This window comes from Sebastes fasciatus, chromosome 14 (genome assembly GCF_043250625.1).
Source record: "Sebastes fasciatus isolate fSebFas1 chromosome 14, fSebFas1.pri, whole genome shotgun sequence".
NCBI lineage: Eukaryota > Metazoa > Chordata > Actinopteri > Perciformes > Sebastidae > Sebastes > Sebastes fasciatus.
Genome location: NC_133808.1, coordinates 17704562 through 17729150, shown reverse-complemented (window position 1 = coordinate 17729150; position 24589 = coordinate 17704562). Strand labels below are relative to the sequence as shown.

The 24589-nt window shown below is 41.2% G+C and overlaps 1 protein-coding gene across 1 annotated transcript; it reads left to right on the top strand.

Moving 5' to 3' along the window:
• The first annotated feature begins 2554 nt into the window (after window positions 1-2554).
• On the top strand, window positions 2555-22522 carry xirp2b (xin actin binding repeat containing 2b). The gene is made up of 9 exons (XM_074659373.1): window positions 2555-2691; window positions 5877-6045; window positions 6381-6509; window positions 7115-7210; window positions 7492-7549; window positions 7651-7739; window positions 9178-18595; window positions 20251-20381; window positions 20526-22522. Exons 3-8 carry the CDS (start codon window positions 6384-6386, stop codon window positions 20340-20342), a joined length of 9879 nt encoding a protein of 3292 aa, XP_074515474.1. The 5' UTR covers window positions 2555-2691; window positions 5877-6045; window positions 6381-6383; the 3' UTR covers window positions 20343-20381; window positions 20526-22522.
• The last annotated feature ends 2067 nt before the right edge of the window (window positions 22523-24589 follow it).

Here is a 24589-nt window from a genome sequence, read left to right as displayed (position 1 = left end):
TTCTCTCTTATTTAATCAGGCACTGTGACAAAGAGCTCACAGATATTTATATCCACAGTCTGGGTGAGTAGTTGCAAGAGGTGTGAGGCTTACAAATCAACGCTATAAGGCTCTTGTGTTGGTTGGCAATGAGCCATTTCTCAGGAGGGAGCAGCCAGGGGTTTAGTGCCTTGCTTAAGGGCATGTTGAGGGAAGTTACTGAAAAAGCAAAGAGAATTTACTCACCCAGCTCGTCTTTATTTATTTATTCTCTTTATTATTCATTGCAAATTATTCTTTTGTTGTTTTGTCACCAACATCCCCATGCTCTGTATTGATGTTATAAATTACAAACCTATTCATTTTTCCCAACTAGGAGACATTCGGTGTACTTACAGCCAGCAATGACAGTATTGAATGTCATTTTCAGTTATGGTCATGCAGTGGTCAAGTACTTGGACAGTGGCACATTTTTTGTTTTGGCTCTGTACTCCAGCACATTGGGCTAGAAAATGAAATACTGACTATGTGAATACAGTGCCGACTTTCACATTTGAGTGTGTTATATTGGGTGAACAGTGTAGCCAAATCATTTTCCTGCTGCACTCAAAAACCCTTCCTCAAACACAGCTGCAGTTCAGCACATGAGTGTGATTAACCTGCTTCATTTCAAATTCAGTGTGCAGGAATAAATAGCCAAAGTATTGTCCAAATGTATTTTATTATGGACTAGAATGACTCTATATATGGACAAACTACACACTTCTTAGTAAGATAAATTCATTGTTAGTTTTGCTCTTTTCATGGGATTTGTTGAAAATAGGAACAATATAGAATAACACCATCCTGTGCAACCCGATCTCATGGGAAGGCGTAAATAGCACGACATTACACGGATATTCTGTGTGTCCTGAGGACGGATTTTAGGCTTTTCGCGTGTCATTTTTACACCACGCAACAAAACTACGGTAACGTCTGCAGTTAGGTTTAGGAAAAACATCATGGTTGGGCTTAAAATAAGTATGTAAAATAAGTAAAACACATACGGAAAGAACGTAACATAACTACGTCACAAACATCACTAACTTACAAAAAAAATTGCCGTTGATAGTCGTGTGTTTGTTGAACCCATCCATCCCTCCTCCCGCCCACCATAAGACGTCTTTCTCACTTTTTATTCTACGCTCTGATCGTAGCACATGTGTGCAGATACATTTACATTGCAGGGAATACAGACCACATGGAGTACAAATGACACACCATAAGCAAGAATGCCATTCTTATTGAATGCCCTGCAAATTATCGTGTCATTCATATGCCTTTTCATGCGACCATGCTGTCCTGTGATGTTTCATCACATGCAATTATATTGCCTTTAACACTCTTTAGGCTTTCTAAATCTTCACTTAGTAATTGTAGTCCACATAATTATAATGTGTTTACAACGTGAGGACTTATCACTGCACATGCAACTGTAGAAATCGTAATTCACTTATTTATTCTCAAGGCGAGAGAGAAAGAGAGAGTGAGAGAGAGAATTAAGTGTATTTCTTTTCACCCTCAATGCATGACTTAACTCTGCTATGGATCACAGAGGACTGGCTTCAAGCTGAATAAAGTAAGGTCATCATGAAAAGAACATGAGACCTCGAAACACTGACCCAAATGTTCTTTTTTTTTTTTTTTTTATAATCCTCTCTTGCTCTTGACTTTCATTAAGATTAAAACAAGGGCAACTTTTATTACTCTGATCCTGGCGGAGTAATACCAGGATCATATTAATCTACATTTTAAATGACCAGGAGGAGAGCAGGTGAGCAGGATCGTTTCCATCTCAGTCTGGTGAGGTTTGGCGGGAGCAGGAATCCCAGAGTGTCTCTTTAAAACAGGTGGCCTGTGGAAACGCAGGTATGAGTTACACATGCTGAAGATGAACGGGGTTGTGCAGATGCCTGGCAGACATGTCTGGTCTCCCAACACCGACACTACCAGAGTCAGGCTGGCGCCACTGCTCCAGCTGGGCCAAACAAGATGAGCTGGCTGGCTCTTCCACACTCAGAGATGTCTCTTGTCGAATTTACGGCCCCCTTGACCCTCCCTTCCTCAACAAACAGCATTACATCACTGACCCCATTTCAGACCAACTGCAAACCACAGCCAACACATTTCACCACCATTTATTGTCACTTGAATCTGCACCTGCCAGACAACCACTTTACACTGTTTAGGGATCAAAAGAAGCAGTGTAAAATGAGAAATTCTAAGAGGGTTTGTTGTGTGCATAACTTGCCGTATAATGACAGGCGGTAACAGCTGCAGGAGGATGCAGTGCACTCTGATGGAAGCCGTGATGATGAAACCAGGGTGACCTGATTTATTAGTACACAAGCGTCTGCAGAGGACTCACAGGAAGTATTTCCATATGGATTTTCTGGGAGTCTTGACTTGGGAGGCACGGAGGCCTCACTCTCTAAAAAAAACACACCCCAGGCCCATCTATTGCAAGGGGGCGGAGGGTCTAAAATAAAATCAGCTGTCACTGCCTGCTCGTTGGACAGAGGTGAACACATAGTACCGGAGCTGGTCTCCAACGCTGACTGGGATTTGCTTTTAGCTTGGATCGACCCTGCAGGCCGGGGAGTGCATCGGCCTTCGAGTGGGATTTTTACGTGCTGAGCTCATATTTTTATATTTTAATATCCTCCTTACCTGGTAGGTGATGATCGCTCTGAGAGTTTGAGTTGAGTGGATTTTTGTAAAAAAAAACATGATTGATTTTGGCTTTTTAAATGATGTTTTTATGTTTAAAATTACGCATGCAAAAAATGTAATGCATTATAAAATCTCCTTTTAATATATGCAGGGCAAAACATGAAAGCCTGGCACTGAATTCTTTATTGTACTCTAAAAATAATTAACACCGTCCTCATGTTGAGTGCACTTCCAATCAAAATACAGGATACAGAGGCAAAACATAAATCTTATATCAGACCTAAAATACTAAATTAACTTTTTAGCTTAAGGAGATAAGATTTATTCGGAGTAATTCCCAAATTAGATGGAGTTCTGAGCTTGTTTGTACCAACGCCAGTACTTCTAGGTGCTACGTCGCTCGACTTCCTCGTCGCCAGGCAAGCCACAAAATGAGTAATTACAAAATAAGGCACAATAACAAGGTTAATGCAGGTTATCTAAGCTTTTGGAAAGGAAAGCCTTGACCTACAAGCTTTCCTCTATATTTCACTGAGAAACACGACCCTTCATGGTTACGTTTAAAATAGGCTGAATTTATTTTTGCAAGTGCATGGCGCCTAGATTACTTCACTTTCTTGTTATTTGAGCTCTCAGCCCAACCTAACGTGTCATGAGATAGCCTCAGACTGTTGACAGAGTTTTTTTGGCTACAAAATTTTAATTCCCACCACAATAATTTCGTCTATGAGTCCATACCCTTAAGACCTTTAATTTAATATGGTGCAGTGGAAAATGTTCCACTCTTTAAGTTTCACTGCTAAAGATTTGAACTAAAATATGCGCTGTAAGTAACTAGAAATCTCTAATTGTAAGAGCTGTGTAACACAAACATAGCTACCATTCCTCCAAGGCTAAAATAGATCATGCTAGGGGACTGGTAAGCTAATAAATCAAAATAAATATGCCAATGGAAAGCAGCTAACCAGAGTGCAATGCACCGATAGTTGTTATAAAAATGTCTTTTTGCCATGAAATTTAGAGAGCAGCATTAATGGGGGAAAATTTTAAAATTTATGAGCCCACTATTCAGCTTACTTAATAATTCAATAGCTTATCACTCTCAGCTATCTGTAACTCAAAGAACTGATTTTAAAAAATCAGATTCTGTGTTTCATTGAGTCTGTTCTTTATTGAGTTTTCAATACTTTGAAAAATGATATGCAGTGATTAAATCTGTCCTTTGCTGCCAGATATTATATTAAAGATGTGGAATATCATCTCATGTCTCCAGCCTGGCAGCTTTTGCTTGATATTACAATGAGTTGGATATACACACATGGCTTTGAGTAGTGCTAATACACCACAGAGCAGAGCTGAGATGACGGTTTCTTTATGCCGTTAGCCTTCAGAGTAATGGTCTTATTTTTAATGCAGTACTTTTTTCAAACATCAAAACAGTCTGTGTTCGAATTTCATCCTCTTATTTGCATCAGCACATTTATATCCACAAGTGAGCTGAGGTGTGAATACTTTGAATTTGCAAACACAGACAGAAATGTTTGTCTCAGCAGAGTCAGTGGATGTTAACAGTTGGAAGAGTTAATAATCACACTGACTGTCTTTTCAGCACATTGCAAAACCCTGCAGGTTAACAATAACGCTCCTTTAGTTCTGGACCGTTGGTTGATGCAATTCCAGAGATAAAGTTTAATTATGCCTAAGATGAAAAGAACCTTAATGACTACTAATAACACTTCCTAGATGATCCCCTAAACCCCATAACACATGTCTCTGCTGACTGGAACTATTCTCTACAAGCAATGCCTTTATTGACAACATATGAGTGGTAACACAGTGATTTTATGTAAGTCGTGACTTTTTAAAAACTCAATGTGATCCAAGTTAAACCCCTCGGGTACATTGTCCACTTAGAGCATGGACCAAACTCACCTCACATCATAATAAAATAACTGTCACTCTGGGCTGTATATACTTTCACATACTGTACATACTGTGAGTAAATTAATTTTAGGAAGTAATTGGTTTAAATAATGTCCCCCCAGAGTATTTTAAATGACTCAAAAAGCATCAATCACAACAGCACCACCTGCGCTATGGTAGCTCCTTTAAAGCATTACTGTGGCTCGAATTTGGATTGTCTTAGTCAATATATTTACAGGCTGACCAAATATCACAAATTTGATTTCAAATTAAATAAATAAATGTTTTTAATGACAGACTGGTGCTTTTAAGTGCACTTAAGAGGACCTATTATGCTTATTTTCAGGTGCATATTTTGTATTTTGGGTTTCTACTAGAACGTGTTTACATGCCCCCTCCCGAAAAGCCCAATCTGCTCTGATTGGTCAGCTAGATCCCTCTGTTGTGATTGGTCAACTGAACCCAACTCTTCAGACTCCGCTCCAGCTCCGCTCTAACTAGTTTTGTTTAAAGGCGTGACAAACTGGCCGCTAGGTATTATGCAAATGTTTTACTTAGTGACATCACCACATTACGGAAAAAAAGGCGGGACTTCAAGCAAGGCGTTTCAGTTGCAGTGTTTCTGTGGGGGAGAGTAACTCCCTTTGGCGTGGACTTCGGGCTTTGTATATTTGCAGACCTTTTACATGCACAAAAAACTATATAACTGACTAAGAGAAAGGGAAAAAGCACAAAAGCATAATAGGTCCTCTTTAAATAACTCACAAAGCATCATTCACAAGAGCACCACCCACACTATGGCAGCACCTTTAGGCATTACTGTGGCTCGATTTTGGATTGTATTAGTCAATATATTTACAAGCTGACCAAACACCAAAAATTTGATTCAAAAGTCTAAATGTTTTTAATGACAGACTGGTGCTTTAGTGTGCATTCATTTATCATGAATACATAAATGTATAATATAATTTAATATAATTTAATATAATATAATATAATATACTCACTATATGAGCCATGTTATGTGCAATAGACTGGAACATACTAAACCAGGTTTATACTGTAAAAAAGAAAAAGTCCCTTTTCTGTACTCTTAACTAATCTGGCTTTAAAAATAAACAACAGCACAAACATGAGGGGATCTGACACCCATAGCAGTGCAGTTTAATTGCATGTGTTTATGGTCATAATAACTGGATGATGCCTAATAGCACACGTGAGGAGATTTCTATTGAACAGTTTATTGGTTATTTGTGCCACAGCTGCTGGCAGCGCAGGTTGAACCAGGGCAGGACTTCCTGAAAGAGATATAAACCAGAGGAACCGGATTCACTCTGTGGGCTCAGAGGTCATCCCACTGACCAACTGCGAGGCCGTGCACCAGCCAGCTGTCTCCAAGCCAGCAGACAACACTATCCCCAGCGCCGCGGGGTACTTCAGCTTGTGCATGGACATGTATTGTCTCTATTACAACATATAAGTACAGTACCTGCCTGCCATTAAAAGAATATTTGTGTAATAATTGGAAAGCCAACTTTCTATGGTCAATTAGGTTGAAGGAGCTCTCACAGTTCCTTATGTAAATTTGAAACTATTACATGAACAGCATATTATGTGTCTGTGTATGTGGGAGGGCAAACCGCACGTAGCATTAGCTTTACCGCGTCTGACAGCGGCCTGCACTGCAGAATAGCCCTATTAAGCACCAGTTTGATTTCAGGTCATGTAGAAGCGGAGGCAGCTAATGATATTTTCTGCTTCGTTAGGTCATGGAGGAGTTGGAGGTCTGTTCCCTGCCTGGGGGACTCGCCAGTGTGAGGAAACAATTTGAGAGACAGGAAACTGCATCATCACACAATGTTACCCAGTTCCATTTCCAACACAGAAGTGTGCAGGTACACATGTAGAACCTATTCATGAGGCCTGAAATGAGCATGAAACTGTGGTCAAACGACGGTAACACTTCTTCTGATCTGAGCATGTTTCCATCATTTAGCTTTAGAGTTGCATGACTGCATGGGGAGCTTTGCAAGTAAACATTTAGGCTCTTATTACATCTTATTGCACCAACACTAAAGTGTGTAGTAAAGTGTGTGGGTTTAAGTTGCAGCCATTACTTGACATTTCTAACAGTTTTTATGAAAACCTTCAGGGCGCTTTAATAACACTTGTATTGTAGATCGAAACTTCACAACGCAGTGGAAAAGATTTCTTATTTTGCTACGGTAAAGTGTGAGTGAACAGCTTGACACATTCTTTGTCATCTTGCCTCCATCTGTGATTAGTCATTTCAAACCGCCGTGAGCAATCTGGTCGAGCATCTTCTCTGCATGGTATTCAGTCATGTACTGTTAAGCTTTGGCTGGTGGAGTAAACTCACATCTGTGGCAAGAGGGGCAACGTGCTGAAGTGAGACTGAGAGAGTTATATATGTGTTTGCGTGGTACTGTATGCAGACATTTTTCACTGCGTTTGACAATCAAAGTTTTCATCATTGCAGGAAATATCCAACTCGGAGGTGACGGTGTCGAGCAGCAGAAGCAGCAGGCAGGTCGTCCCAGGCAGTCAGCAGATAAATTTCAACCAAGAAACGATGGTATTGAACTTTTTCTGTCACTGTGTTTCTGCAGGCAGGACGACAACGCTTTGCTAATGAGCTAAACACTTTGATTGCTTTGTTGGGTAACTGATTGCAAATAATCACATTTGTGTAATTAATGTTTGTTTGGTAGTCTCTGACAGTTTAGGCTGAGATAAAAAACAACAACATTACATTTAATGGACAAATGTGTAGTATTCATTAGTAAATGATGAATGTCTGTATTTCAGTTTTTTATAATCAATATCTTCTTTCCATTTCTCATTTCAAATATTTAGGTGTCATACAGCGACAATAACTTGGCATCCAGTTATGAAAACCATCAAGATGAAACAGGTAGGATGTTGTTTAATTATTTTTATTCTCTGCCATATACGATGTCACTGGCTGACTAATTTAAGTCCTGCCTTTATACTTGTGTCTGTGCTGATCTTTAGAAGAGGAGTTCCCCAGGTACACTACAAAAGAACTGAGGGATCGCTTTGAAAAAACAATAGAAGAGGCCGCTCCACAAAAAACAATTAAGGTAAGCATTTCAATTTCACTTGAGTTATTGAAAACATGAAGGGACAGAATATTTAATTTAGGGTAAGAATAATTTTAAATAGTAAATATAGTATATTAATTAAAGTTACAATCCTTAAGATTTTAACGGGCTGATTTGGCGACACTTGTGGTTATCGGTGGTAACAGCAAGTGTGGTTAAATACAGCAAACACTTTCTTTGTTAGAAATACAGAAAAGCAACTTGTATATCTGGTTACAGTGAAAAATAATTGGAATCACGATTTGAGTTCTGATGCAGCGTTAGGAGAGTGAAAGGTCAACAGTGACTAAGTTTACATGCACACTAATATTACACTATTATTCCAAATATGACAATATTCTGAATTTGAATTTCATGTAAACTGCATATTATGTTTAGATATTCTGAATTACGCCTTATTTAAAATGGAGCATTTTTCTATTAAGACATGTGGGATATGCCAATATTATTCATGTTTTAGGAGCATTCTTTGGACATGTGTACAACGCATTCGGAATATGCATCTCAGGTGGGATTTTAACGATAGTTTGCGACGCATGCCCTCTTGCCTGTTTACGGACAGTTCTGTGCGTTGTACATAAACCAACCAGAGATGCATGCCCAAAAGAAAAGCACACATTTCTGGTCGGAAAGAGAAACACACCTCCTTATAAAGATTATGAAAGACTTTGATATCAACAGGTTTTTAGATAGGTGTGCAAATAACGCTGACCTTTTAGGTGGTTGAAGGAATGAAAAAGATGGCTGTGTTTGCACGGTCGAACAAGTCAGCCACCAGTGGAACATATTTAAAAAATATATTTTTTGACGGCTGCATGTATACGGGAATATTATTGGAATATTTATTTTTATGAGCCATGTAAAAGGCTTAGTAGGAATATTGTCTTTTTTGGAATAAGGGCAAAAATCTGAATATTTTGTGCATGTAAACATAGTCAGTGAGGCTGATATAAATTAGATACAATTAAAACCCGTAAACGCTGGATCATATACATGCATTGTTTTCTGTGAATCCCTCGTGTGAGGGCAATATGAATCCAGCATGGCAATGGCGGACTCCGCCATTAACAATGACATTTCTATATAGAGAGGCAATAACAGAATGTAAATACATGAATTGCTACTGCTTAAAATATGCAATTAGCAGGGTTTGACTTCATGAGAATCTTAAGGATTATAACTTTAACTCATCGTAGTGATTTATTGATTTGCGACTGCAAAGAGCATAATAAGAAAGTAACTTGGAGGATTGACAGGTGTTCTGCTGAGATTATTCATGTTTTATGATCTCATTTTGACATTTTATCTGCAAGTGTTACAACAAGGTGAAATGTAATACACATATAACCCTGTTATGGGGTAATGTGATGGATTTATAGGTAATCACCCACAAATATAATTTTTGTTCCTTAAAAAGATTGGACGTGATATCAATCGAGCTAAGTGGTCCTCAAATGTGACACAAAACAACACCGTGACTAGGGAGGTGTATGAGGCATTAGCAACTGAGGAAGCAGAAGACACGTCGGCTGAAGTGATGGATTATGAGGACTTTCCACCCCCGCCAGCTGAGGATTCTGACTATCTTCCACCCCCGCCTCCAGACTTACTAGAAATGCCATCAGACAGTGAAGATATTCCAGCATGCTATTACTCACCTGAGCCTCCAGAACTGGTAAACCCCCCAAAACACCAACTCAACAAAGAGGCTTACTTCAAGCAGAGGGGTATGTATGAGCTGAAACGCCTTTACAAGCACATTCACCCTGAGGTTCGTAAGAATATAGAGAAGGACTACTACAGTGATTGTACCGAAACTGAGAACAACCAGTCAGAGAACCAAGAGTACATGTATGAGGATGATGGCGGTAGTCCCGATGACGTCAACGATGAAGAATACGTGGACTGGGAGGAGATTCTCCCCGGGGAGGTGCAGGCGATGCGATGGATGTTTGAAAATAAGCCACTGGACACCATTAAAGATGAAACTCCTGAGGATGAGGACGACGACGACAACAACAAAATAACTGAGCAGGAAATGATTCTTGGAAAAGATGTGAGGCGTACAGCTTGGATGTTTGAGACCAAGCCGATGGACGAGCTGAGTTTGCACAATGTCAACTCGACAGAATATAAAAACAAATTCAACAAATTTGATAAAGGGGATGTCCGTGCTGCGGCGTGGTTGTTTGAAACCCAGACAATGGACACTCTAAATAAAATGCATAAAGAGGAGGATTTGACAAAAGAGGTTGTGTTCACAGAGGAGGATGGAAATGCCACCATTTACATGATTGACAATAAGTACATGGAGAGCCTTGGCCACACCGAGACCATCGACGAAAGCCATCTGTTGACTCTGAGGTCAGTCTTAGAGGAAATTCATGGAGAGGTGAAAACTGTCACAAGCACTTTTGACACTCAGTTTAAATGCATCATCATGGGACAATCAAGCCAAATGCTGGAGATTAAGTCTGTGCGTAAAATTGAAAGTGAATTGGAGACGTCCATTGCTTCACGTTGGCTTTTCGATACCCAACCCCTGGACACGACAAACAGAGAAGCAACATCTTTGAAACTTGTGTGTAGTCTTTCCATGGAGGACAGCAATAAGGGAGACTGGGGCAGGTGGTTGTTTGAGATAAAGACATTAGATTCTGAGTGGGAAAGCTCAAAAATGGAGAAGAAAGAGATTTCTGGAGCTGACGTGCGCAAGCACTGTTTAGTGTTTGAAACCCAGCCAATGGATTCTCTGAAGGACGACTCCAATGCGAGACCCCAGTCTATTGAACAAATTATCGGGGGCAATGTTAGATCTGCCAGGCACTTTTTTGAAAGCAGCCCTCGAGCGGAGAGGAAGACTGGCCCTGAGGTCGGTAAACTTCAAAAGGCAACAGTAAATGAAGAAATGAAAGGGGATGTGAGGCACCAAAAATGGCGCTTTGAGAGTCAACCTCTAGAGCACATAAGAGAGGACAAGAAAGAGGTTACTCGCACTGTGAATGTTGAGGACGACCTCACACAGGAGGATGGCACAAGCTGCAGGGCAGATGTTCGCAAGAACTGCTGGGTGTTTGAGACCCAGCCAATGGATACGTTAAAAGATGATTCAAACGCTCAGCCCCTGACAAAGGAGGACGTTATTGCAGGTAACGTGAGATCAGCCAGACATTATTTTGAAACGAACCCAGCTGAGGAGTTGAAGGAGCTCGCAGAGGTGGGCAAACTGAAGAAAACAGTCGCACTTGATGAGGAGAGGGGTGATGTCAGACATCAGAAATGGCGGTTTGAAAGTCAACCCCTGGAGCAGATCAGACAGGAAAAGAAGGAACACATCCGCACGATCGACATGGAAGAAATTGATAGAGTTGACGTCTCGAACTACAAGCAAATCTTTGAGAGCACAGATTTAAACTGGAGTGACGAATCTCAAAAGATTCTCATAGAGGGTGTAACATCTGGTTCTGTGAAATCAAATACAAACCTATTTGAGTCCAGCTCGCTGTACGCCATGCAAGACAGCTCAGGGCACTTCCATGAGGTGAAAACAGTGCGGCGTGAAGAGGTTGTGAAAGGAGATGTAACAACGTGCAAGTGGATGTTTGAAACACGACCGATTGACCAGTTTGGTGAAAGCATTGAAAAATACCAAATCATCAAGGGCATATCCAAAGAAGAAATAGAGTCTGGTGACGTTAAAACTGCAAAGTGGTTGTTTGAAACACAGCCTCTTGATGCTATTAAATACTTCAGCAATATTGAAGATGAAGAGGTTGAGGGGACAAGTAGAAATGTTGACGTCATGAAGGGCGATGTGAAAACATGCAAGTGGCTATTTGAGACAAAACCAATGGATGTCCTGTACGAAAGAGCGGAGATAAAGGGTGAAAATGAATCTGAGGAAATGCAAAAGGGAGACGTCAAAACCTGCTCATGGCTTTTTGAGACACAAGCACTCGATACAATCCACAACGAGACGGAGACCATTCTGAAAACATGCACTGTCAACCAAGAGGACATTAGAGGAAAGGATGTGACAACGGCTTGTTTTCTCTTTGAGACGGAGAAACTGGAGAACCTCACTGGGGAGGAGAAGGGCTCTTTTAAGCGCATCACTGAGATAGACATTTCGTCTGGAGATGTGTCTGGTATGAAGTACATTTTTGAAAACCAAACATCCGATATCATGACTTCTACATCTGGGGAAGCGATGCAGAAGCTCAAGGCAGTTCAGACTGAGGACATCCAAAGAGGAAATGTGGTGAACTGCAAATGGCTCTTTGAAAACCAATCAATAGATACAATACACGATAGCCAGGAGGAGTTTGTGAGCTGCCGCACAGTGAACGATGTACAAGGTGGAGACGTAGATAAGGGGCGTTTCATATTTGAGAGATACTCCTTAGATGAAATTCAGGAGACGGACATAGAGCTGATGAAAATGCGGAAAATTGTCCGTGACGAAGATGAAAAAGGCGATGTGAGGAATTACACCATGATGTTTGAAAATCAGCCCCTTTACGCTATTCAGGACAAAGAGGGCCTTTACCACGAGGTCACCACTGTCACAAGCGAAGAAGTAACGCGAGGAGATGTCGTCGGAACCCGATGGAAGTTTGAAACCAAGCCCCTCGACGCCATCAAGGACACTGATGAGGTTTATATTATTAAATCTGTCACACAAGAGGACATGCAGAAAGGGGACGTCACCAATGCCAAGTGGAAATTTGAGACACAACCTCTCGACAGGATTGCTGCTGAAGAGAAGGCTTTCATAAAAACGGTGGATGACATTCAGGGGGGCAACGTTAGGATGAACAAAGATCGCTTTGAGTCTGACGCACTGTCGCTGGAATCTGTTAGAACTGTTAATGTGAGCGAAATACAAAAAGGCGACGTCAGGTCGGCGAAATGGAGATTTGAAACGCAGTCCATTGATAAAATAAGAAGCATGAGCTCTGAAAATCTGATTGAAACGGTTAAAAAGGAGGAGGTTGAAAAGGGAGACGTTAAACATTCAGTATGGCTCTTTGAGAAAAATCCTCTTGACCACATCAAAGAGGTCAATGAAGACGGAGGTGCGACCATCACATCACAGGAGGAGGTTTCCAAAGCGGATGTAAAGACAACAACGTGGCTCTTTGAAACGACACCGTTCGACGACTTTAATGAGACAAAAATGGAAAAGACCGAAATCCTGGGCAAGAGTGTCAAGGGAACTCTTGAGGAACTTTATAGTCAGGAAATGGTGAAGTCGAAGGGGATACTCATTGAGGCTGATGAAATAGGCGACGTTAGGATGGCAAAATACCAGCTGATGAATAAGCAGGCTCCGGAAATTCAACGAGAGGATGTCATCAGGGGAGATCTGCAGACTATTATGATGAACCTGCTGAACAGACAGGAAAGACAGGAGCAGCAGATAGTCATAGATTCAGAAGAGAAAGGTAATATCAGTTCAACGGTGCATCAACTATTTAACCAAGAGAAAGACAGCAGTGTTGAAAGGGAGGAAATATTACGAGGTGACATTCAGGAAGCGATAAACAACCTTTTTGATGAGAGCGGCTCAGCGAAACGTGGAATACTCATCCAGGAGGACGAGAAAGGAGACGTGCAGATGACATTATATTCCCTTCTCAATAAACAAGAGAGTGTTAACGTTGAAAAAGAGGACATTGTGAGAGGGGATGTAAAGAGCACTCTTCAAAGACTGTCCAGCTTTGACAAGTCAGATCAGGCAGTGAAGATAAGGGTACATGAGGCTGAAAAAGGAAATGTCAACTTTTACTCCACATGCATTGAATCTGGGGCTCTGGACTATCTTAAACAGCTCCACGTTGAACCTGATGAAGATCTGCCTGACAGAGTAGAAAAAGAGCAGATAGTTGGAGGCGACATCAAGCACACTAAACTTATTCTTGGCCGTAATCAAACACAAATTGAGCGTACAGTGGAGGATATTGTACCCGGTGATGTTCACAACACGGTGAAAGTTTTCATGTCAGAGCCAACCCTCTCATTGGAAGGACTCCAAAGGGAGGAGATAGTCAAAGGCGATTTAAGAGCTGCTTTGAGCTCATTGTCTGTTTCAGCAAATCACACAGTTGTTGTAGAGAAAGAGGAGGTGGTGAAAGGCAACATACCGAAAACCCTGCGGTGCCTGGAGAGGGCTCAAAAGCAATACAAGGAGGTGGAGAAGCCGGATATCATACCGGGGAATATCAAAGGGGCTCTGAGATCTCTCGAGAAATCATCGACATCCAGAGTCGAAGCTGTTGTCGAGGATTTAGTTCCTGGAGATGTGAGGGCCACACTGAAATCTCTGGAGCTGGCAAAGCAAGCGGTGAGGGAAGTTGAAAAGGAAGAAATTGTGAGGGGCGATATTCGCACAGCAAAGCAAAGTCTGCATGACGCCTCCAGTGAGAGGAGGATGTGTCAACAGGGAATAGACGTTCAGGGAGACGTCAGAGGTACGATTCAGCTCCTAATGGAGCCTCCGCCTTCGCCGAGGATGGAAAGGAGCCCGAGCCTCGAGCGTGAGGTAAAGGGCGATGTGAAGATGTCAATTAAGTCATTATATGAGATGCACGATCAGTCCCAACTGGAGAAAGAAGAAGTGATAAAGGGCGATGTTAAAGGCACTATTAAATCACTGTTGGAAACAGCACAGCGGGAAGCTCCCAAAGTCAGACTTGGATCATACAGGAGAGTTCGAGTCAAGCAGAGCCCCCCAGTTAAAAACCTAAACACTGACGCACAGAGGAACATACAGAAGATAAAAACTGCTAATTCAGTTGAGACATCCACTCAAAATCACTCCATCTCTAATGAAATTGTTAGTACAGTGTCAAGTTCTGTGGTGGAGCATAAAACGATTACCCAAAACCACGGCATCAAAACAGTAAAGACAGAGTTTCGTAATCTAAAGTCGAAGGGAAAGGGAATGAAAAAAGTAGATAAAACCAAAGTAAAAACTGATGATTACATCCTAAAAACACAAGCGCCAGAGCCCGATCTGCCTCTCCCACCCCCACCAGTGGCAGACGCTGAGCTTCTTCCTCCGCCTCCTCCTCCCTCTGTTGTTTCTGACATTGATCACCTTCCTCCTCCACCACCGCCACTCACCACTGAGCAGGACTTCCTCCCACCTCCTCCATCTCAACAAGAACTGGAAAGCATGCCAGCACAGGCAATCCATCCTTCACCAGCCAAAGCGAAAAAGATGACGGTCAAAAAAGTGAAAGCTCCCTTTTTACACCAGGTCCCGAAGCTGGAGCCTAAAGTGGAGTTCAGTAAAACACAACAGATGGAAGTCACATCGAAGACAGTGGTAGAGACGAGCCAAAACCAATCGAAAACAACAACACATTCATCAAAAACATATGAAAGCCCTCTGCCGCCTCAGTCGCCACAACCACTAAAGAAAGTTTACATTGCTCCCGTGAGATTCACCCCTCCACCCTCTCCTCCACCTTCAATGAGAGGGAAAATGAGTAAATTTAACACCCCATTAATAAAAGCAGAAGAAAAGTACCGGAAGGAATACACCCCCCCAACCACTCCAACACCCATTTACATACATGATTCAGTTAGTGCTGCTCTTGAAATGCTCTCCACCGGTGATACAGAGTGGTCAAATAACAACGCGTCGACATTGAGCGTTCATTCAGACTCCCTATCATGTGATTTATCCAAGCATGTCGTAGTCTCAAATACCACCCAGAGCAATATCAGCGCTAGCCACGAGAAAATGCTCACAAATTCAACTGTTATGTCTTCTGCCCATCAGCAAATTGTCTCTAATGAGACTTCTGAGGTTGTCTCAGTTCAAAAGACCTCATCTGTCTCAGCTGTTAAACAACAGATGCATATGACTACACAGAAAACTGTATCTGTTTCCTCCAAGGAGTCTGCTCAGTCCATCATGGCTGACAAAGTCCAGACCTCCATCACTGACGTCGCAAAAACTGAAAACATTACGGCCGATAGAAAGAAGGATTCTAAAAATCAGAAAACAATTTGCTCCAACACGTCTGAATATAAAAACAAAGATGAAATGCATTCTGATAAAATCCATATGGAGGTAAAATCAAACAAATCACAATCTGAGAAAAAGGACAAAAAAGTTAAAGAGTCCAAATCACCACCACGTGACAACAAGAAGAAAACCGATCATCCTCCTACCAATAGCCCAGAGAGAATTTTCGATCTGCCAATGCAAACAGAAAAGGCTGCTGCCAAAACAAACGGAAAAGCAGGCAAACCAAATCAAAAGGTGAAGAAGAACAAGCAAGAAAAGCAAGTAGAGACGAGAACATCCAGTGAGAGTGAGAGTGTTTCACAAGATGTCAAGATGGAAGTGAAGGAAGCTACCGAGGTGAAAGTGATCAGTGAACCTAAAGAAGAAAAGACAGAGTTAAAGCAGGGGATTAAGAAAGTTACTTCCTCTCCTGCTGCTGCCTCCGCGCCTGCTGTTACTGTTAGCATAACTGACAGGCAAGCAGAAACTCAGACTCCAGCAAAGAAGAAAAAGAAGTCCAAAAAGTCTAAAGGGAATGCACAGTCAGGTCAAGGTAAAGAGATTTCCACAGAATCAAAGAAAGACGTTAAAGAAACCAAGACAGCAACGTCTGAAGAATCCCACCAAACTCATGAAACAATTGCAGTTTCCCAAATTCATCAAAGTATAAAAGAAGAGCAGATTCAAGTCAAGAGAGAAGTCATTACCACAGAAAGCAAAGACGATCAGAATTTCCAGCAACAAAAAGCAGTTCAAAAGCAAGTCAAGGGATCTCAAAAGAAGAAAGAAGTGACAGCTACTCAGCAGAGCGCAGAGAAACCGCCGGAAGAAAGCAGGGATGTCCCAATTACAGTGACAGGCGAGTCAGAGCGAAATGAACGGGCAACGTCCACAGCAGGCAGAACAGAAGAATCTCAGAGGCGAGAGGTCCAAGTGTTAATCTCTCACATCACAGAGATACAGGGAGTTTCAGAAAAGACTGACTCTAAATCTATGAAGACTCTACTCAATACTGCTCCAGATTGGCTCATGAGTCCGGAGAGAAAGTGTGAGCTGGAGGGATCTGTGGCGGAAAGTGATGCTCAGAAAAGTGAAGAAATTGTTTCACGGGTGAGGAAACTAGCAGAGGAGAAACTAATGCATCTAGACGATAATGAGACAATGGAGAAGCACGAGTGTGAGACAGTTTCTGAGAAATCTGTTTCTTGTGGGGCAACACCGAGAATATCCAAGATCAGTATTGGTTCTGCCAAAATTGAGAACCAAACAAAGAAGAAGACGTCCCATGAAATGCGGAAAGAAGAGGCGAGTCAGTGCAAGTCTGTCGACATTCGGGCCTTCTCGCCGCTACTGAGGATGCGTTCTCCCTCGCCGACATTTATCACCATTGAATCCACGCGACGAACTGACTCACCCCAGAGAGTTACTCCATCGCCTACCCTGCTGCATAGGCCGCCCACACCTCCCACACCGCCGCCACGCAGGTGTGACACCCCAACGTCACGCAGGTGTGACACCCCAACGTCGCGGCTCACTAGAATCACACCCTCTCCGACTTTTGACAGAGCGGAAAATTTGGCTCGACTCAAAGACACGACGGCGAAACTCTCGCGTGGCGTCACCCCACCGCCGCTGCTTCCCCAACAAATCTCGGAGAGGAAATCTGAGATTGTGGAATCGCCGCCGTCGTTTCATCGGCAAATCAGAATCGAGTCTCCACTTGTGGAGGCTACAGGGACGTCAATTGCAGCAGAAAAGCCCAAAAAGAGTTTATCTGGAGAGGCTCTGTGGGCGGACGTAAACTCTGCACATGTAGAAGAAGATCAAGCTAATATTTCAGAGGGTTTGAACGCCAATGAAATACAGTCTCACATATCATTGTGTCAGAATGACCCAGATCTTATTGATGCTTCAGATATGTCAGAGTCATCGTCTGTGTCTGTCAAAGAAAAGAGAGAGTTTTTTGAAGAAGCTCAAAAGGCGGAAATTCATAAGACCTATGTGCGAAAGGAGCCCATAGCTATCCCTGAACGACTGGGCCCAGACATGGAGGACTGTGAGGCAGAGAATAAGAACAAAGAAAAGGATGAGCTTCCCAGGGCCGACATGTGTGGTCTTGTAAACAAATTTGAGTCACCAGAAGAGAAATCCTTTATCAGAAAAGAGCTTATTCCACTCACAGACTGGCTTTACAATGACGCTGAAAGCCCAGATTGTGACAAAGAGAAAGTAGACATCCTGGAACTGGAAATGGCAGCTTTTGACATCCAGGCTATTAAAAATGTTTTTGAACTGGGTGAGCAAAGTTCCTCATTCAGAGAGGAGAAAGGGGATCAGGAGGAGACTGTGTCAAGTCTGAGTGAAACAACAGCAGACACTTCAAAGCGGGAAAGTCCTCAAGAGACAAAGAGAGGCTCACGGCAGAGCACCCCCCTCCCTCTTCAGAAAACTGAGGTAGAAACTGTGCCAGCAGAGCCATCAGCCTTTTCTGAAACCAAATCAATCACAGAACATTTCTCAAATGTTGATGAGTTCGGTAACAAGGTCACCGGAACAAGGACAGCTGTCACTGAGCACTCGGAGAGCGCGTCGACCCAACGGGTTCCTTTTTCCTACGCTGATGCAGTGAAAAGAAAAGCTGCAGATGCGAAGCAAACAGAAACCGACGACGATGACGCCACTGACATTTTGCTGAGCAATTTCCACAAAACATGGACAGAGAGTGAATCCGTTTTCAAGAGTCTCGGCTACACGATTTCTGAGGAGACAACATCACAAGTTGTGTCACATCAGACGAAGATTGTCTCATCTGGTAAAGAACTATACAGCATGAAACAACAGAAACTAATGGCATGGACTATGGATGGATGGGGTTTCTTTGAATATCTGTTTTGTGGAGTGTTACAAAAGCAGCATTTCTAATTACTGCATTGTATGAATTGTGAAGGCTTTTCTGTAAAACAAAAAGTGTTGATGATAACCAACAAGACTAAAGGCATTTACACACTAGGGGCGTGACGAATAAACGACACAAAAGTTCAGAAAAGCGACCTCATTACGAAAAATATTACGTCGCTTTTTTGCTGTGTAATATTGGAGTTCTGTGCGGAAGTATTCATGACAAAAACAACAGTTTCGAAAAAATATATTGATGTGCAAATTAATTGCACGAAAAAAACACCCCCGTGTGTAAAGGCCTTAAAAATCTACAGCCAATGCTAGCAGCTCTGTGACGCTTTACTTGGGCACAGTAGTGCTTTGGGCTTATTTAGCATGCTAACATGCTCACAATTGCAATGATTACATGCTAATGTTTATCAGGTAATTCTTCTTAGTTTAGGGTGTTAGCATGCTGACTTGTACTAATTAGCACTAACCACAAAGTACAGCTGAGGCTGATGGGAACGTCATGACAATTGCGCTATAGAGGAAAAGTGGATGGCTCATTAAAGCGATTGTAATTCATCCTCTGGGGACCATGAATGTCTGTACCAAATTTCACGGTAATCCATCCAATAGTAGTTCTCTGAGCACAGTTTCAATACTTGCTGGAAAATTCATCCTTGACATTGGGAACAACGGAAGCGCTAAACGGACATGATACAAACATTTTTTTAATGCCGTTATCTGGAGATCACAAGTTAATTATGTCGTTATCTTGACAAAACAAGCTTCTCCATGATTTGACGCAAACATTATAAGTAATACAAGAAAACAACCTTTTGTTTTCTCTTAATAAGTTAAGTATCGTGTTATAAATCTCGAGATAAAAAAGCTAATTTTATCAAGTTAAAGAGATAATTGGCTCGTGATCTCGATATAACGGTTTTAAAAAAATGTTTTGAATCATGTCTGTTTAGAGCAACTCTTTCACTAATAAAGACCATGACAAAACACGCAGACCTTTAAACAAATGCAATTGTTGAACTTGCTTGTAATAAGGATGATGTCATTCTAAACATAATTGGTCTAATTGGTCACGATAAGCACTGCAGCCTTTTCAAGAGGCTGTCCATTAGCTGACCAGGATAAAGCCAGCGTACAGTATAATGTACCTTTCCAACAGGAACATTACAGTATGCACTGGCTGAGAGCTTGCACTGAAGCAAGTGACAGCTTATTTGTAGTGCTCACAAACAAACGCCTGAGTGCAGTTGAGAGATGCATTGATATCTGTGCATGCATGTGTGTAGGTAGACGAGTGAATAGAATCAAATCCTGAGGAAAGATTCAGTGAATCATTCACCCTCATGACCATTGTAAATGTTTTATCTAAACAAATGAATGAGCCCTTTTTAAATACAAATGTCATATATTTCACTGCTTTGTACTAACAACATTAACCGTAATAAAGCAATGAAAGAAAAGCCGTAGTTGTTGCATTATGAGCAGCCCAAAAGAAAAGCTCTTCACACGGCATGAATGGGAAAAAAATCCAATAATTTGCATTTTATCTCTTTCAAACAGGTTCGAGTTCCGAAGTCGGAGCTCTGCACAGTATGTCGGAGGAGAGCTTATCCGATGGATGCTCTGATAGTGGACAAAAAAAAGTACCATAAATCCTGTTTCTGCTGTGAGCACTGCAGAAATAAATTAAGGTAAATATGGCATTCATTGGAACGAATGGTTGCCATGGGCACAATTGAACATTGCAATATTAATTAGTTAACGCCTTAGTGTTTTAATGACAGTATAATTTATGATTATTATTTATTAAAAAAAAAATGTCTTTTCTATTACAGCCTAGGAAATTACATCTCTCTCCATGGACACTTCTACTGTCTGCCCCATTACAAACAACTCCTCAAGTCCAAAGGGAGCTACGATAATGGCATTGGGCAGAAACCTCCCGCAGGAAGTGGTGGACCTATTCCCCCAGATGAAACACTTGAATGGAGATATTCAATGAGCAGCCTAAGTTCAGCAGACAAAACACACAGCGGTGAAAATGAAACGGCAAAAATGTGTGATGAAAGCAAACCACACTCCAACAAAATGTCTGTAGTTTGGCCCCCGCAGGCCGATCCCCCGAAGAAAGCCTTTAAAATAGAAGACGACATTCAGCTAACTAAACCACAGTGGCCTCCTCCTGACAACTCCCCCAAGTCACCCAAACAACAACACAGAAAGGCTGTTCCCAGAAGTGTCCTTTGAAATAAAACCACCCAACTACACAGTTTAGTCAAATAAACCCAAAGAAGAAGCACAAAAGAGTGAATGGTACATGAGATAATGTCCCGTTGAGCAATTAAGGAAGTGTTTGGTTGAAGGTCATGCAGCTAGGGGATTTAGAAAGGAACATGAAAAGTAAAGATATGAAAGGAAACCGTATATACTTGTAAATGGAAATGTGAAAGGAAAAGCAGGTTGTAACTGGAATAGCAAGTACTATAGAGACAGATGTGGAAAGTGGATGTAGACGTGAAACAGTGTGCCTTGAACGGACAGGCTTATCTTGTGTAATTTTTCATTCATTGTATTTAATCATTATTCAGCAGTCACACTGATGTTACCTTTAGTATGTAACACAACAAGATCAAATCAAATCATTCGTCTTGTAGTTAGACAAGTTAAAGGTACAGTGTGTAGGATTTGGCAGCATCTAGTAATGTGGTTGCAGATTGCAACCAACGGAGTACCCCTCTGCTCACTCCTCCCTTTCCAAGACAGTAGTAACGTGAGCCGCCGAGTGCAAATCCGTGGTAACGCCGTTTGTCTCACTCAGAGGTCATCCTTACCACGGTTTTGCACTCTGAGGCTCACGTTAACAAGCATGTCGGAGAACTACAGTGGCCTTCAGGCAACGTAAAAATGTGATAGGCTCTCTTTAGAGCCAATGTTTGGTTTGTCCCTTCTGGGCTACTGTAGAAACAAGGCGGAGCAACATGGCGGACTCCATGAAGAGGACCCGCTCCCTATGTAGATGTGAAGGGCTCATTCTAATCTAACAAAAACACAGCGATTCTTAGTTTCGGGTGATTATACACTAATGAAAACATGTTTATGAACATTATATTCCATTTCTGCTAATAGATTCCCCCGAAATCTTACACAATGTTCCTTTAAGCACATTATGGCTAGGAACAGCATCACAACACATTTAAGATCTGGATCAAATGAAATTAATGTTGATGTTCGTTTCAATCTACATTTCTGGGTGGAATTAAGTCAGAGGTTTAGTCACTTTTCAATCAACTGAACAAACAAATATTACAATTCCCACTGCTCCTGAAAGTAGCACAGTAAAAAAAATCCATGAGCAATGTTTTCCAATATAATTCGTCCCAGTTTCTTTTTCATCCCTTTTTGTTTTATGCTCAAATTAATTGGTTTATTGTACAATTCCCTCCATTCTTTTGCTACTGTATACCGATTCATGGAAATAGTTTCAGTCTGTGGACTCTGTTGTATTTTTCTGTCAGGTCTTTTTTTTCTTTCAACATATCAACATTTTTGCATTTGCCTTTTTTTTTTTAGCACCTGGTGTGCAGACTACTCAAAGCATCTTGGAATTATTATATTTATAATAATGAAGGTATATAATATAAACAAGTGAATTGGTGATAATCATGTTTGTTTTGGTATCCTATTTTGAACGAAAAATATTTTGCAATGAAGAATTTTATTTTTTAGATTAGACGGTGCTTTGTACAAGAAAGTTCCTGATTCTGTCATGCTGTCAGGCTGGTTCACTTATTACTTTATTGCTGATCCAAGGGCAATAAAATATTGAATTGAATTGTTTCATTTGTCTCTTTGAAAGTCTGTTACTCTATCATCAAAGATGAAGTGCTGCCACAGAGCTTGTATGGTGTGTGTGTGGTTGAAGCAGCCTACAAAGAGACAGGAGCAGGTCAGCAGATCCCTTTCACACCGTCTGTGTAATCTGCTTTAGAAGCTGACCCCCACCCGGCAGGGGATTTTCTAACTCAAACCACAGGTGTGCCGACAGCAGACTAGGAAACCATCTCCAAGTGAGGAAAGTGTTGAAAATGAGCAATGAGGGACAGCGTGAACACATGTGTGATACAGCAGCATGCTCTAATTGAATTTTACAGCCAGTTCTAAAATAAGCTTATGACCAAATGTGGTAACTCATCCTCTTACTGCTCCTCAATGTGGACAAGCTTATACAGTTTACGGACTTGGACCAGCTATTTTTATTTTATATTATAGGGTTAGTGTCTTAAAGCTGCAGTGCTTAGAATTGGAGCAAATATGATTAAAGAAATTATTTTTATAAAACAGTCACTATATCCTGACAGCAGTGCATGAGACAAGTAATCTGAAAAAAATCATGTTCCTCTGTGTCCTCCGATGTCCTCCGGTGCTCTATATGGCATCTGCAAGATTTCACAGACCGGAGGAAAACAACCAATCAGAGCCGAGTTGTAGTGACCTGGCAGCCATGTTGACGTCAGTTGAGGAAATACCAAGCACCGCCCACCAACCGGAGCAAACTTTCTCATTTTACAGCTAAACAGTACACTACAAGATGTTTCTGAAAACATTTGAGGCGAGAAATGTTCATTACAGTAACAGAATATTGATTCATATTTGATCAGCGCTGCCTAGTTTGACCGTTTTATTGGAGTTCATGAGTGATTGAGATCTGCCTCCGTTGAATCAACAGCCAATAGGAACGCTCTCTCTCTCTGAAATGACCTGTGATTGGCCAAAGTCTCCCGTCACGGGTTCGATTTTTTAAAGCCTGAAAACAGTCATGAGGAGGTGCAGAAGTCTAGTTTTCTCTCAGAACACTTGAATTACAATATACTGAAAGACTATTATGGAATTTATGCCCAATGATGCCAAAAATATTCTGCCTACTGCAGATTTAACATGTGAAGAAGTGTATTAAAAGTGAATTGAGGATCTGAATAAGCTGATATTTAAAGTAACGACACAAACAGGTTTGCGGTCTACAGTTTGCCTTATACAGCTGTGACATATATACATTTTCAATTTTGTATATACTGAAAAATTACACAGCCCCCTACAGTACACACTGGACCAATATACATATGTATGTATGCTTTCACATTTTAATTTCCTTTAAATATATATATATGTATACATATACATACATATACATATATATAAATAAACATATATATACATATATATACACATATACATATATATATATACATATACATACATATACATACATATATACATATACTGTATATATACACATACTATATACATATATACACATATATATACATATATATATACATATATACATATAGGCTCAGAGGGTAGAGCAGATTGTCCACCAATCGGAAGGTCGGTGGTTCGATCCCCGGCTGCTCCGGGTCACATGTCGATGTGTCCTTGAGCAAGACACTTAACCCCAAATTGCTCCCGGAGGCATAGCCATCGGTGTGTGAATGAGTATTTAGATTAAATCCTGATGGGCAAAGTTGGCACCTTAGCAGCCTCTGCCATCAGTGTATGAATGTGTGTGAATGGGTGAATACTGACATGTAGTGTAAAGCGCTTTGAGTGGTCGGAAGACTAGAAAAGCGCTATATAAGTCCAAGTCCATTTACCAGTCCATTTACCATTTAATAATTCCCATTTAGGCTCTTATTCCTTTCTTTACTAAATATTAGTCTTTTAGTACAGTCTTGAGAGTATATGCCACCCAGCATGGATATATGCATACAAGCTTTAAGAGGCCCTGCATTCTTTAGGATAAACTATAATATAATTTATCTGTACAGGCTTGTTGTTAAACTATTCTCTGAGTGGATGATATTCCAGGAGCTGAACGTGTTGTCTGTCTGTCTGGTCTGAA

Excerpts from the sequence above, each read along its gene's own strand:
- xirp2b (XM_074659373.1), top strand. The coding sequence starts at position 6,384 with ATGGAGGAGTTGGAGGTCTGTTCCCTGCCTGGGGGACTCGCCAGTGTG. Across the intron at positions 6,510-7,114 it reads TCCAACACAGAAGTGTGCAG|GAAATATCCAACTCGGAGGT; the intron begins GTACACATGTAG and ends TCATCATTGCAG. Across the intron at positions 7,550-7,650 it reads AAACCATCAAGATGAAACAG|AAGAGGAGTTCCCCAGGTAC; the intron begins GTAGGATGTTGT and ends GCTGATCTTTAG.